The sequence below is a fragment of the Podarcis bocagei genome (genome assembly GCF_964188305.1).
Source record: "Podarcis bocagei genome assembly, chromosome: 12".
Classification (NCBI taxonomy): Eukaryota; Metazoa; Chordata; class Lepidosauria; order Squamata; family Lacertidae; genus Podarcis; species Podarcis bocagei.
In genome coordinates, this window is record NC_138137.1 from 12,176,789 (window position 1) to 12,195,095 (window position 18,307).

Here is an 18,307-nt window from a genome sequence, read left to right on the forward strand (position 1 = left end):
TGAATTCAGGAAATCCTATTTCAATAAATAAAGTGATCAAGTTATGGGTGGCATAAATGTATTGGTGAAATTATTATTGCTGCAAGTTTCCTTCTGAGACAAATAGCAACGAATCTTTCTCTCCACATTATTTATGCCCTTCTACTTCAGTCCCGATGATTCAACCACTAGCTTCCTCTCTGGTACACTTAAGCTTGCCTGGTGTAATGTGCGGTAAGTTGTAAAGAGAAGACTTTTTAAAAAGTAAACCAAGTCCATGGTTTTAGTCTCAAAACCAGTTTTTGAAAACAACCGCTAACTTTATATCACAAAGGTTCTTTGATTTGTCTCAACTCCGAGGTGTTTTAGAGACTTGATGCTAAATTCTAGAAGGCTATATTATTTATTTATTTATTTATCCAATTAACTTACATCCCATTTTACTAATGGAGTTCAAATCACCTTATAATAATGCAGATGTTGCTGGACTCCCATCAGCCCCAGTCACCTATTTATCTCCTTGCACTTTGATGTGCTTTCAAACTGCTAGGTGGGCAGGAGTTGGGACTGAACAACGGGCGCTCACCCCGTCGTGGGGATTCGAACCGCTGACCTTCTGATCGGCAAGCCCTAGGCTCAGTGGTTTAGACCACAGCGCCACCCGTGTCCCATTAGAATTGTATATCATCTTATTTCTGACATTCTGAATTTCTAATGGTAAGTTTTGCTGCTTCTTGGGTGTGTTCAAAATGACAGTTTAAAGCAAGAGTCACTCCAATATTGATCAGTTACAAAAACGAGGCAGATAAGGCCAAGGAATGGATTGAGGTGCTCCTGCTCCTATCCACTCTTCGATTACTGTATTCTCACTGCAAAGACTTAAAATCTGGGTTTCAGTTTCGTCACAATCCCAATGTTGGCAGCATATGGTGGCTGTGTGTTTGTAGTGATCTAAATTCTATCATTTGTAAGAGAAATAAATATACAGAACATTCACTTCACCTGCTTCATAGGGATTATTGTGATCAGAGGACAGTATAAATATTTACAGCCCAGTCTTCAGTATGTTAACTTGGATGCAACTTTTACCAAACAATAGCACTTAGCTTTAAGTACATATTCCTAAGGACTGGACTGCAATTCAAACTAATGATGCAATCCTACGCATTGCTACTGTATTTGCAAGCAATTTCTGCAGTCGAGTACGACTACAGCCCAAGTGTACACAGAATAGTAGTCTTAGGCTTAGATCCATGAGCCCTAAAGTTGAAACCTCATTTTAACTAAGGCCACCCATTATCATCTCTGATTCTCTCTGTATCATTTCTCCGACTTAAAAAATGTAACAACAGCACACCTCAAATTGGGAGAATTAGTGAAATATATATATATGGTCACTCCCCTCCCACCTTAGCAGCAGGTTGGGCTTCAGATCTAGTTCATTTTTAGGAATATCCACTTGCTAAACAAAAGAGTTCATAATTTGAGTGGGAAAGTTATAAAGGAAAGACTGCCTTTCCCACAAATGAAACATAAACTTTTAACTAAAGTGCTTGCCTTAGTTACAATGTTCATGAGAAAAACTTTGACTTACTCTACTACTTACACTTATCCAGTTAAGAGGCTTATTGTTACTACGTACAGAGATTAGCCATGAGATAATGCTTACAAGTTAATTATTTTGGCGTCTTAGGCTCTGTAACTTAGTAGAGATTACTTGGCTTGCCTTGCAACAACCTGGGAAAGTTTTCTGTCTTGAGATGCTTTAACCCAGAAGTGGCTAACCTGGGCCCCTCCAGATGTTACTGACTACAACTCTCATAATCCAGGACTATTTATTGGCTGAGGATAATGGAATCTGAAGTTGAACAACATCTGGAGGACAAAGCTTGCCAGCCCTGCTTTAGCTATAAGAAGCAGCAAGATACATTTAGCCTTACAGTAATGCAATGTGTTTTGATGGATAGGATAAAGGACTCTGCTTCTCTTGGTGGTATCATACCATAACTGTTGGGTGAGTCTCACTAAGATTAAAATGGTGCAGAATTTGTCCCTTTAAACAATACTGTTGCACTTCAGTATGAAACAGCACACTAACTTACTGATGGAAACAACTACTGTATAATGTTAAGTTTTTGCATACTACAGAATATCAACCATTCAGGGCCTAAAGTTAAGGTTTTGACAAAGCTATTGTTCTCTAACACAGACAGTCCCCAAGTCTAAGACAATTCTTTATCAATAAGCACACCACAGCATCAACACATCAAGGCAACAGATTCTGCACTAGACTTAGAGGCCAATGGTGTCTCTTAATTGACACAAACAGTACAATTGCAGTGTCAAATAACTACATCTTACAACTCCATTTCAGCATATAAATTGTGCTGAAAATGTCCCTCAACAGCCTACAATGTCCAAACAATGTTGTCATTAGGGAAACAGATGAAAAGATATAAATCTTGTATTAAAAGCAGAAACACAACGTAACTTGCAAAGCAGCAGTTCAGCTTTCAAGGACACTCCAAAATGATCATTCGTAAGAAAATTATTAATTTTCTTCCTTAAGGAGCATAAGGTGGGAGAAGAATTTATACAATGTTGATCTAGCACTACAGAGTCTTCTCCCATTTTAAAAACTGAGTGAACAGTTTATCACTATAAGCTCCCCACATTCCTTAGTACTTGACATACAGATTATAAACACACTGCATTGTAATGTTGTTGTTTAGTCGTTTAGTCGTGTCCGACTCTTCGTGACCCCATGGACCAGAGCACGCCAGGCACTCCTGTCCTCCACTGCCTCCCGCAGTTTGATCAAACTCATGCTGGTAGCTTCAAGAACACCATCCAACCATCTCATTCTCTGTCTTGTTGCCAACTATCCAAGTTTTTCATATGAAGAATCATGTAACCTATGAACGCTTATGCTGTTACAAATTTGTCATCTCAAAGAGGTGCCACTGAATTGATATTTTAAATACTTTAACTGAAAACCAGAGCTGACATTAAATAAGATTTTTTTTTGTATTTTCAAGAGAAGCCTTTAAAAATCAGCATTCCCCTCCACAAATACGCTTGAATTTCTGTAATCCCACTAACTAGATAGGTCTTACGTTTATGATGCTTGCATTTTGCTGTCACAAGAGCAGTGCCAGGTAAAGTTTATGAACAATAAAATTTCCTAGAGGAATTATCGAGACGATATATGAATAAGTCTGCTGTGATTGTGTAATACAGACCAGGTTAATGAATGCATACATCCTGCAGGAAATTAGAACTTACAGGTAATTCTAACACAACAAATTAAGATTCCAGCTGCAGAATACATCATCTAGTAACATTGTAGGAAGTAATTCTCACATAGCAGGGAAGAACTTCCCAGTCAACATACTGACAAACAAGCCAAACCAGACCACAGTATCCAAAGAACAAAGAATGGGGTCATAACAAAGACTGCGGCTACCTAAATATCTGGCGAGAAGAACTTTAGAGAAGTTAAAAACCACTACTAAAATGTGCTGTGTTTGGTCATGGAAATGCTCTCATACTACACAGCAATATTTATAACCAGTGTTAAATAACTAGCATGCTTGGTGGTTTTTCTAGAGGGATAAACCTCACTAGTGATCTGCCACTAATACCTGTAAAATATGCATTTGTCAACACAAAGATTTAACACAGAGAAGGGGGGAATTAAGAATGCTCCTCCCTACAGGTATCCCTGTATCAGTGTAACCCGGGGTTCCAAACAGGCTTGAAGTGTGCACTCTGATCAGATTGCCTAAGGTGAAAACGGCTGCAACTTAACTAAGCTAAGATATTAGGTGAAATTTGCTCACAGGAAAGGAAGGAATTGGGGAATGGAGCAGAGCCTGCTTCCAAACCTTGGTTAAGAATACATCTGCACCAGTTGCATTTTGCTATGGGCGCAGGTCCAATTGTGACTACGTGGAGATTTCTGGACACCAGGTTGGTGAGTGACATCTCCATTGAGGCAGCTGACTCATGTGCAGCAATAGATATGTGTCTTGTGCTTCTGCACTGCCGCGTGAATCAAGGACCCCTTGCTGGGCATCTTAGTCCTATATCATCACATGAAGGAAATAAATACAGATTTTTTGACTGTGCAGCCTTTCCAAAGGCCACCCAAATGGAACACACAGACCACAGTTTAAAAACCTCTGCCTTAGTCTGCAGTTAATACCATTTCCATTCCCACTCTGTGTGTATGTTTCTCCTTCTTGCATACTGGGACATGTAAATTGTTGCAAGAGCAAGCTACAGTCAAGCAACATAGTTGAGATCATAAAATTGTAGCAATGGAAGGGATTCCCGAGGGTCATCTAGTCCAACCCCTTGGGCAAACAGATCACAACCTAGGTAGGTTTGGGCGGCGATCACAACCTAGGTTTAAGGTGCCATTTGGCACCTAGATTATATACCTGAGTTTCTAACACTCTTATATTGCTTCTCCAGATCTTGGAGTGGGTTCAAAAAGAAAATATTTTAAAGCTGCCAGCAAGGCCTATATTCCTAACACCGCAAAGCTTCTATAAATAAAATATGTAATAGAATTTAAGTTTAAAAATGCACCTAATAAAATTTAAGACCCTCTTTTTGATGCACTTCTGCACCTTCTGCAGAGACACTGAAGATGACCAACAATCCAGCCCCAACACTGTATGCATGGAGATAATCCACACCTTACCTACTGCTGCTATTCAAATATTAATGACACAACACTCGAGTTACTTTATTCCAGATGCAGAGTTGCAATTCCTGTGGAGCTCAATACACATTGAAAGAAACACTGACATTTATACAGTCTACCTATATGAATGCCAATTGGCACATCTTGTTTTGTCATAAATTTTTACATGTACAAGATGCATGGGCATCCAGAAAATTAGAAATTAGAGCAGAATGTAAACTTAAAATTGCAGCTTATCTCCTGATTAAAACATTTATTGATGTTAAGAGTCCTAGCAATAGGAGTTTTGTGCCAACAGAGCTCAAGCTGGCACAGAGAATGAAATGACGGAGAATCTCTACAAAACTTTGCTTAACTCACATTAGCCAAAGTCACATTTAGACACAAGCCCATTTCTGTGCGACAGTGGTCTCCAGCACTATTTTGCAAAAATAGCCACAACCAAACGTAAGGTGATACAGCTTATGAAGGATTATTTATGAAACAAGCCATACGTCAATGCTTTAAGAACGAGGAAACATATGATATGGAGGAAGTGTTTAAAAGGTCTTAAAATTTGCCACAATATATTGACAAACATAAAAACATAGCTCAGTGGGCACAGCATGAGACTCTTAATCTCCAGGTCGTGGGCTAGAGACCCACATTGGGCAAAAAGATTTCAGCATTGCAGGGGCTGGACTAGATGACCCCCGTGGTTCTTTCCAACTCTACAATTCTTTGATTCTATAAGAAGACCCATCCTAGATCAAGCCAAAGGCCCAAACAATCCAACAGGATTTTCTTGCTTGTGATACTGCTTCTGCAGGAGTCTCCCCTCTCCTAGAGAAACATTTGTCTCCCTCCTTATTGAGCTTTATGCATGGCAGAATGAAGCATCTTTACAATCACGCTTCTGGGCTAGAATGCTGCTGCTTGGTTTTCTCACTTAGATTTCCCACTGTGGCTTGGGATGATTGGGCGGTTTTAAATGGAATATACATATTTTAAAAGAAACCTGATTCCTAGTTTAATATATTAATGCTGTTGGAGGTGGGGAAACCTATTTTCAGCTTGAGGACCGTATTCATTTGCAGTCAACCTGCCAGGGTCACATGCAAGTGGTGGGCGGGTCTGACACAAAAGGGGATGGAGTTACTGAAGCAATTATTTTCTGTAAAATGGGTTACATTCTAGCCAAACATAATAAATCAGAGGTTTCTATATACACCTATACCCCTCTCTCTCCATCCAGATAAGAAGGAGGCATATAAGATTTCAGAAAAAAAGCATTCAAGAAGGGTATGGAGTGGCGGAGAGGGAGATTAAGGAGAGAGGCTTGGATAGAGTCCCGAGGGTCATGCTGGGAAGCCTAATAGGCCATAATTGGTTCTCAGGTCTGAAGTTCCCTGCCCCTGATTTGTACGATAGGTAGACCACTCTGGGATCCCTTTGATGGTAGAAATTGCAGCATCAATAAAATCAGTCAATTAATAATCTAGACCAGTACTGTTTCTTGTTCTCACAGTGGCCAATGAAATGCCTATGAGAAGCCTGCAAGCAAGATATGAGAACAACAGCTCCATCCCCACTTGTTGTCCCACCCCAGCAACTGCTATTCAGGGACATAATATCTCCAAAACTGGAAGTAGAACAGTCAGCATGACCAGGAGCCATTGATACCCTTATCCTCAATGAATTTGCCTAATCCCCTTTTAAAGATGTCCAGTTTGGCAGCCATTACTGCATCCTGCAGATAGCCAATTCCATAGATTAACTATGTGTCATCAGAACGCCTCACATACCATCAGCGACTAATCAAAGTTATCTCCCAAAAAAGATACCTTTGACATTATCTGCTCTACCTTTTTCTCTTTTATTGAAGAAGAACAGGATATTTCAATGCCATCATCATCACAGAGGTGTCTGTGGAGGGGATTATTATTATTTATTTATTGAATTTATATACCGCCCTATACCCAGAGGGATATATTGACTGAAAATGTATTGTAACTGTATTGTAACTTTTGAATAAATATTATTAAAACAAAAACTATGTATTGTACTTTAAGACCAATCTCTTTTGGTTTATGAATACGTAAGATTTCAGATGACACACACACAAATCACCATCCCCCATGTTTTACCTTGAAAGCTTACACGCTCTTGCACCACCAGCAAGAGTTGGCTCAATAAATGGCATCACCTACAAACCTTGCATTTCTTATTCTGTTGGATCTTGGTTTTGGAAATCCCTTGCTTTTCTCAAGTACAGCTGGAACCAACTCTCATAAGTTTCCAAAGCAAGCTGCAGACTTATTTGCCTATGCATTTGTGTGTTTTATCTTAATGTAGCCCACTCTGGGATTCCTTCAGCAATGAAGAGTGGGTAAGGAATCTTTTAAACAAACAAACAAGGCAATGAACTGTACAGCATATCATAATAAAGGTTACCAAAAGCTGAGAGATTAGTAGGCTCTAGGGTTTCATTTATGGCAGCCAAAAAAGGCATGGGCCTTAGGAGCCCCAGCAAGGCCTTTGCTGGAAACAATAAATCTAGCACAATGACCTTAAAAAACCTCACTTCTGGTTTAAAATTCTGCCTTTTATAAATAATGTTCTGAGACTTTTTCAATTAACTCTATAAAAACACATCCATTCGTTATAGTTTTGGAGGTCAGCTGCATGCTTAGGTCAAGTATGATTTCAACTTCCAAGGGCTGAAACAGCAAATGACTGGTTTTATGTACCGGTAAGTCTTTACATTACCATTTCTTCTCTGTACCGTTAAGGGCACATACACACTCTTCCAGTTACTAACGTATGCAAAATACATTAACAAATCAGGATTAAGAGCTGAAATGTTCTGGAATTGGGTAGTGACTGCTGCATAGAAGCCTTCCACCCTCTGCTGTAAATAATTCACAAGGTCTGCCTCTGCAAGCAAATTCTTGTGTAAACAGGCTGAACTGTTCTTTTTAAGAGGAAGCCAAAGAAACCAGGGAACGTGTAAAAACCGGGCAGAGTTCTGCCAATTTACAAGTCTCCTGAAGGTCATATCCACTGTCATGCAGTGCATGCAGCGGTTCGCGGAAAAATTGGGACAAACCGTAAGCACGCAGGGGCACATCCCGCCTGCAAGCTAAATGAAGGCAATTCCTGCCAGCTTCCTGAACCTGAAGCAGCTCATCTGTCTCTCCAACGCCACATCTGCAATGGCAGCTTCCGTTGGCCCTACCTGAGCGCACGCAGGTCAGGAGAGGAGAGGAGAGGAGAGGAGAGGAGAGGAGAGGAGAGGACGTCTCCCAGGTCTTCCCAGGCGGCCAGGGATTACCCAAAAGAAGCAGCGTAGAAGGAGACGCGAACGAGGAGGGCAGAAAACTGCGCCTGGTTTTCCTCCGGAGCGCGGGACTGTAGAAACAAGCTCGGGACTCCCGCTCCCCCGGCCACGACCAGCGCGCAAAGAGACGCCACTCACCCAGGCGCAGGCTCTCCAAAACGCGCGCCGTCCCTTGGTGGCGCGGCCGTTCCCGGGCGCTCGCTTCGGCTTGTTTTCCGGGCTAGTGTAAACGGATCCCCCTCCGGGCGTGATGGATGGAGCGGCACATGAGCAGCAGGGCCGGCGATGGGGTTGTGACTACTTCCTACTTCCTCGCCCCGCCGCCGCCTCCGCCGCCGAATCGCCTTCAGGCTGAGCCAAGCGCGCGCGTGGAGACGGGCGATCCGGCCGCCAGGCGATCCAAAACGGCACCTCCCCGGCTGGAAATGCCCCGCTTGGGCGGCATACAGCCAGCCGGCTCCACACGTGGGAGAGGCGAGAGAAGGAGAGAGAGGAAAAAGGCCGGCTGCCGCTGCTCCCTTTTCCAGCCGGCGCTGTGTTGCGGGGGGCGCTGCTGCTCCCGGGATCGCTGGCTGCTACGTGCCGGGATCCCACGCCCTGAGGCTGGCGGAAAAAGCCGGGATCTTCAGCGCACACGTCCTCCGCTCCAGGGCCTCGCGACCTTTTTCCCAGCGGCGAAGGCGCCTTTGCCCTTTTGGCTGCGGATCTCCGGCTGCTGCGGGCGGCGCACCTCGGCTTGGGAGAGGTGAGCGCGCTCAACGGGGGTTGCCGCCAGGGCTTTCTTTGCCGGCTGGGCGGGCCCTCGGCTGGGTTTCTTAAGCTCAGGCCCTCCTCCCCGCTTCTCCGGCTACACAGGATTACCTCATCGCCCAAGCCCCGCTTGCTGGGGAGGCGGCAGCGCCCGGGTGCCTGAAGTATCCAGGCAACGGACTCGGGATAACAAGCCACGGCAGCTGATCCCACTCCCTGCATCAGGAGAACTCCGCCAAACTTAAAAATAAAACGGCGACCTTCAGAAGAGCGTCCTTTTTTCTTTTTCTTTTTCTTTTTTTTTTTTGCTAGTTCCAGAAGTTAACTTTTGGAACCCTTTTAAATTTGGGCAAGCAAGTGTGGAAGGGTGGGCAAGTACAGTAAACGGGAAAAAGGTGGTAATTAACATGTGTTAATTGGTTAATAAAAACTTTTTTAAAAGTGATGGTGCTCCCCTTGCGTGTCACAGACAGCATTTTAAACTCATTCTGATTTGCATACCCCTGCCCCAAGTGGCTAGGACACAAAGGCTGCAGTCCTAATGCATGTTTTGTTATTTATTTATTTATTCATTGCATTTATACATCGTTCTTTGTGCATTCTTCTGAAAGCAAGGCCCACATAATTTACTGGGACTTGCTTCTGAGTTAATATGCAGAGGATTGGACTGTTTACCACTCACTCAGATACAAGGCTGAAGCTAACTTTGTCATTAAACAGAGCCCCCAGTATATCAGCAGAAGCAGTAATGTATGTACCATGCATACTGCACAGACATACAAATTTAGGCCAGAGGTGATTTCAGTTTCCTAGTTCAAAGGCAACTTTTTGGGCAAAAGGACCAAGCTACAATCTCCAGCTCACTGGTTGCAAGCAGGAATTGACTTGTCCATTGAAGATGATGATTCTATGCTTACCTGCAAGTAAGCTTAATGGAACGCTGGCACTTACATCTGAGTAACTAGAATCAAGCTGAAAGTAAGGTGGATGTGCTCCCATCATCACTTAGGCTAAAGTATGGCATCCATGTGACTGTTAGTTTGCCCATGCACTGCATGTTCCAAATCACTGTGTTACACAAACATTCTCAAAGTAAGGCACTTTACCCTTGTGTAAGTGGCAATTTCCTAAAGAGGAAATTGATCCAAACAGGAAAAGTGGAAAACTAATGTTTTCACAGCAGTGTGACATAAGAATAATAGAGTAAAATACTCTTAAGGCTGGAACAAGCCCAGAAAAACTCAATGAGTTCAACTGAATTCTAAATCAGAATTAAGATTCTGCTGCAAGTTTCTGTTTAACAAAACCAACCTACATATTTTACTCATCGTCCATATCTACTGTAAAGAAACTGCATGGATCAGCATTCCTAGGATGTTTGTTTTCTGAAAAACCACAGAAGTTTACAAAGTTGTTGTTGTTGTTTTGGTCACTGTTATTTCCCTACTGCTGAAAATTGTAAAATGGGTTGACGTCAATCAGGAAAAATGGGTAAACAATACATTCTGAAGTATCCTGTGATACATTTTGTATCATCTGGGTAAGCTTATGTCACAAGATCAGACATGGCAGAGAAGCATGGCTCATAAATACACTGTCAGAAGGAAATTTCTGCATCTAAAGGCCATATGTGCAAAAAAACTCAAACCAATAAAAACATATCCCATTTGCATTATAGAGTATTATTTTGCCTTAGACAATACAAACACCACTCTGTACAATGTAACCGGGGTGGAACTAGATCATTCCCATGGTCCTTTCCAACTCTAAAATTCTATGATTCTGATTCTATAGACGGCATTGGTTACATATACTTGGATAATTGAACTAATCCTATTGATTACAAGAGGAGTAAAACCAAGATCCTAAATTCAGTACAAGGACACACTCCAATTTGACAATGCCCTTCTTAAAACTTGGCACCCAGAAATAGGCACAGTACTTCAGATGCAGTCTGACCGGAGCAGAATACAGTGGAGCTATTACCTCTTGTGACCTGGACACTATGCTTTGGTTAAAGCAACCTAAGACTTGTGTGAATGAATGAATGAATGAATTTATTACGGTCATAGACCAGAAAGAAAAGAAAAAAACATAAAAGGCAGCAATAATTTACGAGGGAATGATGGTGTCAATTAAAAGTTGTAAAATTATACATAAAAACAATACACATATACACACACACACACACACCCATATACATACTCATATGTGCACTACAGTATATGTATGGGCTTAAAAAGGGGGGGGGCTTGTCCAGGGGTCAGATCTTTTACTTTTTTACAGCTAATGCCCTCCGCTTGATCGCGGCCGCAGAAAACTTGGCCACTTTCAGTGTTACTTCTGGGTTTTTATCTCCTAGTAGGATTTTCAGCCGCTGAGATTCAGATCGACCTGGAAATTTCTGAACGATAGGGGAGATAAACAGTAACCTGATATCCCCGTAAAGGTCGCAGTGTAACAACACATGTGAAGCCGTTTCCACCTCCTTCAGACCACATGGGCAAACTCGTTCAGCATAGGGTGTGCCCTCGTATCTGCCCTTTAATAAGGCAGATGGCAATACATCAAATCTGGTAAGGGTAAACGCCCACCTATATTTTGCGATTTGTAGGTCCAGCAAATATGGGGTTAGATTAAACCCTTTTCCATAATCTTGGATAGCTGGGTATTTATCTATCTTGCTCATATGGTCCTGAAGCTCTACATCTCCTATTCGCTGGCTCACCATCATTTTAGCCTTTTCAAAACCTGAGGCTATGAGTTCTTGTGGGGAAAGCCCCAGGCCCCTCAGTTTTTCATAAAGCGACAATCTCCATTTAGACTGGAACGGGTCTAGTAGAGTCAATGGAGCCACTCCCACTGGGAAAAATATGAGTTTTAGCCAGAAGTGAATCTTCAGGATCCATATCCTGGCATTAATAGGGAGTTGACCTACCTCCAGCCTAATGGCAGTGTTAGAGACACAGGTAGGTAACCCTAGTAGGGAGCGATAGAATTTAGTTTGTACAGATTCCAGGGACTTGAATTTTTGACAATTAAATATCTGGGTGCCATACATCAATTGTGGAAGTATTTTTGCAACAAAGACCTGGGAGGCAGCAGGAACATATTGACCTCCTTTTCCGTAAAAGAATCTTATGATAGCTCTGGAAGATCTTTGCGCATTTACAATGGAATTCTTAATCTGATGGCACCAAGATCCCTTCTCATCAAAAATTATCCCAAGATATCTAAAGGATGTTACTTGCTCAATAGGTTGGTTATTAATTTTCCATTTATGTCGGAGTTTTCTCTTGGAGAACACCATAATTTTTGATTTAGTGTAATTTATTAGGTGTTCAGCTTCGCAATACTCTGTAAGAGCTCGTAAAAGTTTTCTTAGACCCACACAAGAGAAGGAAATAAGTGCCGCATCATCTGCGTACAAAAGGACCGGGATTGGTGTATTATTTAGGTTTGGAGAATGAGTACTTGCTTCCTCCATCTTTCCGACTAGGGAGTTTATATAGAAGTTAAAAAGAATAGGGGCAAGAACACAGCCTTGCTTAACGCCATGGAAACTTTGGATTTCCTTTGATAGGTTCCCATAACGGTCGCATCTAACACGGATCCGAGTATTTTCATGTAGTCTACGGATAAGAAGCAAAAGACGTCTATCGATGTTTGTGACCTTTAGTTTTTCCCAAAGTCTGTGCCGGGGTATCGAGTCGAAGGCTGATTAGGTCAACCTAAGACTGTATTAGCTTTCTTAGGCACCGCATTACACTGCTGCCTCATTCTGAGGTTCTAATCGACTAAGACACCTAGACCTTTCTCATAGGTGTGGCTGCCCTTCCTATCTTTGTGCCTCCAATTCTTCGTACCTAATTTCTCTGCTGAATTTTATTTTGTTGCTTTTGGTCTAGCATTCCAACCTCTCAAGATCATTTTGAATCTTTATTTGATCTTTTCGGGTGTCAGCTATCCTACTCTGTGGCATCTGCAAATATGATAAGCATCCCCTCTGCTCTTTCATCCAAATCATTCATAGAGATGTTGAACAGTACAGGGCCTATGACAAAGTTTTGAAGCACTCCACAGTGATGACTAGGGCTGGAGGGGGCAGGGAAGTGGCATATATATAGTAATTCCCTACAAACAAAAGGAAACTCCATTCTTCAACTGCAAGATTCAAGAGAAGTAGGGCTGCTGACAAGGGAGGGAAACATGGCCTGGTTGATGGTGGTTTTTTCTCCCTCTGGGCTCATTGCCATAATTGCATGTGTTAAAGCTATGACCCCAGGAGTAAAGATAAGTTATTAATTTTAGTCAGGGATGGGAAACCTGTGACTCTACAGTTGTTGAACTACAACTGCTATCAGCATCAGCCAGCATACCCAGCAGCTTCATATAGATGTTGAAAAGCATAGGGGAGAGGACACAGCCCCAAGACACCCCACAAGTGAGTGCCCAGGGGTCCGAACACTAATCCCCCAACACCACTTTATTGAAATGGCTCAAGAGAAAGGAGCAGAGCCACTGCATGACAGTGGTCCCCAGCTTCCAACCTCCCCAGACAGTCCAGAAGGATACCATGGTCAATGGTATCAAAAGCCACTGAGAGATCCAGCAGAACCAAGGAGCAGCTTTCACCTCTGCTTCTAGCCCTAGCTTTAAAACCTCACTCTATGCTAACCCATGATGGTTACAGTGGCATTGTTTTTCAAAGGCATACAAATGTATAAACACTCTGCCGCTGCCCCCCACTCCCACAACAACTTTTCTAGGCAAGTGAGGAGGTAATTGTCAAGCTGTGACTCTGAGGCCTACCTGAAAGCAGCCCAAGGTCCACTGGTGCATCCTGGACTCCTAGTCTACTGTCTGGGAAACACTGGTCTATAGGACTGTAGCCACCTTCTCCCTGCAGTTTGTAGGAGTCATATATTTAATGCCTGCACACACAAACAAGTGGCCAAAGCAAAGGGGTGAGGGGAGGGAATGTAGATTTGTTATGTCTTAAGGCAGTCTTAAAAGTAAAACAAATTTCTTCCAGTTTTAATTTAACACTGTAATTGTTGATTATGCATCCTCATAACATTTTAAATCAAGTGCATTATAGCTATCGATAATGTTTTGTCATTATAAATACGTAGCTAAAGACCAGTGTTAGAAACTGAGATATGAAAGCTAGAAGTTAAATGGGCCCTTAAACCTAGGTTATGAGCGCAACAATGTCTAGGTGCACTTTTTATAGCAAGAATACAAAGTTGAAAATGAACAAGCTGCAGCTAAAATATGTTCATTTTTCACATGGTTGAGTCCTTCCTCTGCCCACTCCCCTAATATTCTTAAGAGGGTCTTTTCTCCAGTCTTCAGAGAGTAGCTGGAAGTGGGGAGGCAGAAAAAGGTCCTCCTTTCCTTCCACTCTGCAGTTTTAATCTGAAATCCTAGGTGCAGTACTGGGCCCAGAGCTCAGAAACTGATTGCACTAATGAAATTGTCACAAAATGCATCTAGAACAATGGGAGTTTTGAACACTGCTAAAGACATGATTCTTAGATGAGGATAAAGTGGCAGAGAAGGAAACCGATCCTGAGCAAGCAAAACCTTTGCTCCACCAGTCAAGCATGTGCCCTCTGGCAGAGGATTTTTAATGGTCCACATTAGATTTCTGAGATTCTTGCTTCCATGTGTCCCAAGCCACAGCTTTTTGTACTCAGCAGCATGATGCATGCAGATAACTGCATGAAAGGATCTCTACATGTTCATCTGTGGCATATGCTAAATGGGGGAATTCAGCAGGTGAATATTATCCCATCCTTCCATGGGAGGAGAAACTTAAATTGTTAACCCCCACCCTTAGATGGTTGAAGATACACCATCCAAAAAAAGACTTAAAAAGCATGGTAACCCTAGGACCATAACACTTATGCTACACTAACCTGCTGCTCTCAAGTGTAGAGGAATACACTGTCCTTTTACCAGCACTGGAGTAAGGTTCAACTACAGTTTCTATTATGTGCCCTGGAATAGGGTCTGATAGGGTCTTATCTTGTGCTTTGCATCAAGCAGAAGGTGATTATAGAGTCTGAACCCAATATGTCTTACTCTGCATCACTTTCTCCTTCATAAGCCAGCATGGGTGGGTTGCAAAAAAAGAACGGTTTCTGACAGTTCGTAAATGACTACCTCAATTTTAGCAAATGGCTGCTATCTGAGACAATATGGCTCCACTTTGGTTCCTATTGGTACCTGTCTCCTTCAACCTATTAAAACTAATCTTGGAACAGTGAGGAGAAGAGGGATGAGCAGACAGAAGGGGAGGAATTGCTTGTCAATGAGTTTTCTGGGAAGGAGAAGCAGGAAGTGGGAGATAACTCAATGCAGGGGGCTGAAGGGCAGATACCATGATGGCTGGTTGGAGGCAAGCTGGGGCAGAGGCACAGAGATGGTGCGTAGAAAGCATCTGAAGGATAAGCCCCTCTGGAGACACGGATGCTGTAAACTCTGTGGTCTCTCCATCTGCACCAGGTTGAAGTGGGACACAAGTGGCGCTGTGGCCTAAACCACTGAGCTTCTTGGGCTTGCTGATTGGAAGGTCAGCGATTCGAATCCCCGTGACAGGGTGAGCTCCCATTGCTCTGTCCTAGCTCCTGCCAACCTAGCACTTCAAAAGCATGCCAGTGCAAGTAGATAAGCAGGTACTATTTAGTCATGCTGGCCACATGACCTGGAAAACTGTCTGTGGACAAAAGCCAGCTCCCTCAGCCTGAAAGCTAGATGAGCGCTGCAATCCCATAGTCATCTTTGACTAGACTTAGCCGTCCAGGGGTCCTTTACCTTTTGCACCAGGTTGTAAATATGTGTTAATAAACCGTATTTCTAAAAGACACAGCAGTCTCCACCATGTCTTGAATGGAAACATAAACTCCCTGGAATCTTGCTACTGTTCCGCAGAGACTGGGGGGTGACCTTTGTCACCCTACTATGGCATCCAAAGAAGGAAAATCCCACATGCATCCCTGCTTCTCCCTTGCTAGAAAACGTCACCACAGTAACAATAGGCACCTATCTGCCGCATTGTCATACAAAAAGCAAAAAGGTTTTTCGCAGCGCTCAAAATTGTCTCCCTGGGGCTGCCGCCTCCTGCTGCCTAATGGTAGGGCCGGCCAGGCAGAATGGATTCTGGCGGGCGTTTCAACAGAGCTTTGGAAAAGGGCTTTTGCTCCGAAACTGTCGCCCCACTAGAGGTAGCAACGCAACGAAACGTAACACGGGAGGGTGTTGGCAAAGGGGGCTTAACCGCGGCAGCCCTCTGGGAGGACGGAACGGCAAGAAGGGCCAATGGTGAGGTAGAACAGGCTTACTCACATTCAGCCCTCCAGATGTTTTGAGACTACAATTCCCATCATCCCTGACCACTGGTCCTGCTAGCTAGGGATCGTGGGAATTGTAGGCCAAAAACATCTGGAGGGCAGAGTTTGAGGAAGCCTGAGGTAGAAGCAAGCCTCGCACTACAGTGGTACCTCGGGTTAAGTACTTAATGTGTTCTGGAGGTCCGTTCTTAACCTGAAACTGTTCTTAACCTGAAGCACCACTTTAGCTAATGGAGCCTCCTGCAGCCGCGTCGCTGAAGCACGATTTCAGTTCTCATTCTGAAGCAAAGTTCTTAACCTGAAGCACTATTTCTGGGTTAGCAGAGTCTGTAACCTGAAGCGTATGTAACCTGAGGTACCACTGTACTCTTAATCTGTTCCCTCACCTGCGGCGGGAAGGCCGCATCCGGGGCGAGGGGTCCAAGCCGTAAAGGCCAGGTTACCATAGCAACAGAGAAGAACTCCGGCTTGCACAGGGCGGCGAACATCCGGGTACCCCTGATATGAGGGGGCGGATCTAACGCAGAGAGCGCGAGCCCAGGGTCTCTCTCTCTCTCTCTCCCGCCCCGCCCAAACTCCCCTCAGACTGTTGTTTCCGGCGTCCTGTGCCGTATCTAAGATACTGAAGGGGCGGTTAGGACTAGCCCACACGATGGCCCAAAAGGGGGGGAGGAGAGAGGAGGAGAAGGTTCCAACCGCACCGTGTCCCAGAGAAGCCAGTTGACTGACGAATGACTTTCTCCCGGTAAGGTGTTACCCCAACCCTACGCGTCCCGCCGGGCAAAAACACCCGCTTTCCCTTCAGCCGGAAAGGCCTCAGAGGCACCCCCCCCGCGAAAATGGAGCGGCCTGCGGAGGGCGTGGTCTCTCGCGGATTTCAGTTAACGGTTGCGGCAGAAGCGGCTCTCTCGCGCCCCGCCCCGCGCGCGCTCCTTTTGTGTTCTGAGCGGGGCTGGCGCGTCCTCCTTCCCTCGGAGGAGAGCAGGTAGTCCGTCTTCTCTTCCCTTCGAAGCGTTGCGGGATGAGGCCGCGAGCGAGCTAGAGGTTCCGGCGTCGTGTCTTCCGCACCCCTCAGCCCTTCCTTTCAGTGGGAGATATTATTATTATTATTATTACTTCGCCCGCCCATACGGGCTTCTCCCCGCGTGCCTCAGGGGAGTCATTGGGGGCTGAGGGCGGGAGCTGCTTCCCTCAGCGAAGAGGCAGCGTCCGGAGGATTTAAAAACGCGAGTGTTTTTTTGGTTTATTTTTTGCACTCAGCGGTCCATTCCGAGGAAAGGATTAGAAATACGCCGCCCCTTTTGCCATCACCTTCACCATCTCCTTTCTCCTCCTCTTGCTGCTTCTCCCCCTTCCTTTCGCAGAGACTCGGCGCCTCTAATAACTGTAACAGGCAGGCATTCAACAGGTGAAAATCCCTTGCTCTTGGGATTTCCGCGAGGGGAGGGGGGAGAAACTTGCCCCGCGTTTCTCCCCATCTTTGTTTCTTCTTTTTTCCTCCTTCTATTTCCAAAACCGAAAAAAGAAAAATTACAAACATCGAATTCAACATCCATATTCATTTTCTAACATAAACCTATTACATCATTAGCTAAATTAAAATATACCTAGGTTTCTTCCTATCTTGTTAAGAAGTCCACCAAACGCAGCTGAAAGGGGATGGGGGAAGTGCCGGTGGTTGCTACAGACACACACACACACTGCTTTTTAAAAAAAAAATGTTTAGGGGTACTCTCATTTTGACTCAAGAAAATCATCATTTTATAGTTCAAATTGGGGGAAATAAATACAGCAAATGGACAAAAGTACAAAGATTCAGAAAATGTTCAGAGGTGTGCGTACCCCCAGAAAAGCAGACATACATACACATATATATGTACACACACACATATATAAACACACACACACATATATATACGTACACACATATATATATAAAAGCTGCTTTTGCTTCAAGAGCAGCTTGCTTTCTAAAATATTTTGAACTCTTGAAATCCCTTTCTTTTCCCACATTTTTTAGTTTATGCAAACATAATTACAATAAAAACAGCACCAGCCCTTTAATTAAAAGCCATCAGTTCTCAAAAGCCTGTTGAAACAAGAAAGTTTGCATCTGCTTGGGAGGGAGTTCCAGGGTCTGGGAGCACCAAAAAGGCGGTGATGGTGATGATGATAATAATAATAATA

General features: G+C 43.7%; 2 protein-coding genes across 10 annotated transcripts in view; one reads left to right on the forward strand and one right to left on the reverse strand.

Annotated features, from left to right (window-relative positions):
- The window catches only part of TRAK1 (trafficking kinesin protein 1), a 142,273-nt gene extending 125,604 nt beyond the window's left edge, over positions 1-16,669 (reverse strand). For 3 of the 5 annotated variants that reach the window (XM_081164409.1, XM_081164411.1, XM_081164410.1), the window contains exon 1: positions 16,507-16,669. In XM_081164409.1, coding sequence (XP_081020535.1) covers positions 16,507-16,526 — 20 coding nt within the window. In that variant the 5' untranslated portion in view covers positions 16,527-16,669. The other 2 variants (XM_081164412.1, XM_081164416.1) reach the window with 2 other exon arrangements.
- A 60-nt stretch (positions 16,670-16,729) lies between these two features.
- ULK4 (unc-51 like kinase 4) overlaps positions 16,730-18,307 on the forward strand; it is a 159,834-nt gene continuing 158,256 nt past the window's right edge. For 2 of the 5 annotated variants that reach the window (XM_081164360.1, XM_081164364.1), the window contains exon 1: positions 16,898-17,105. The gene's annotated coding sequence lies outside the window, so the exon portion shown is untranslated. The other 3 variants (XM_081164361.1, XM_081164362.1, XM_081164363.1) reach the window with 3 other exon arrangements.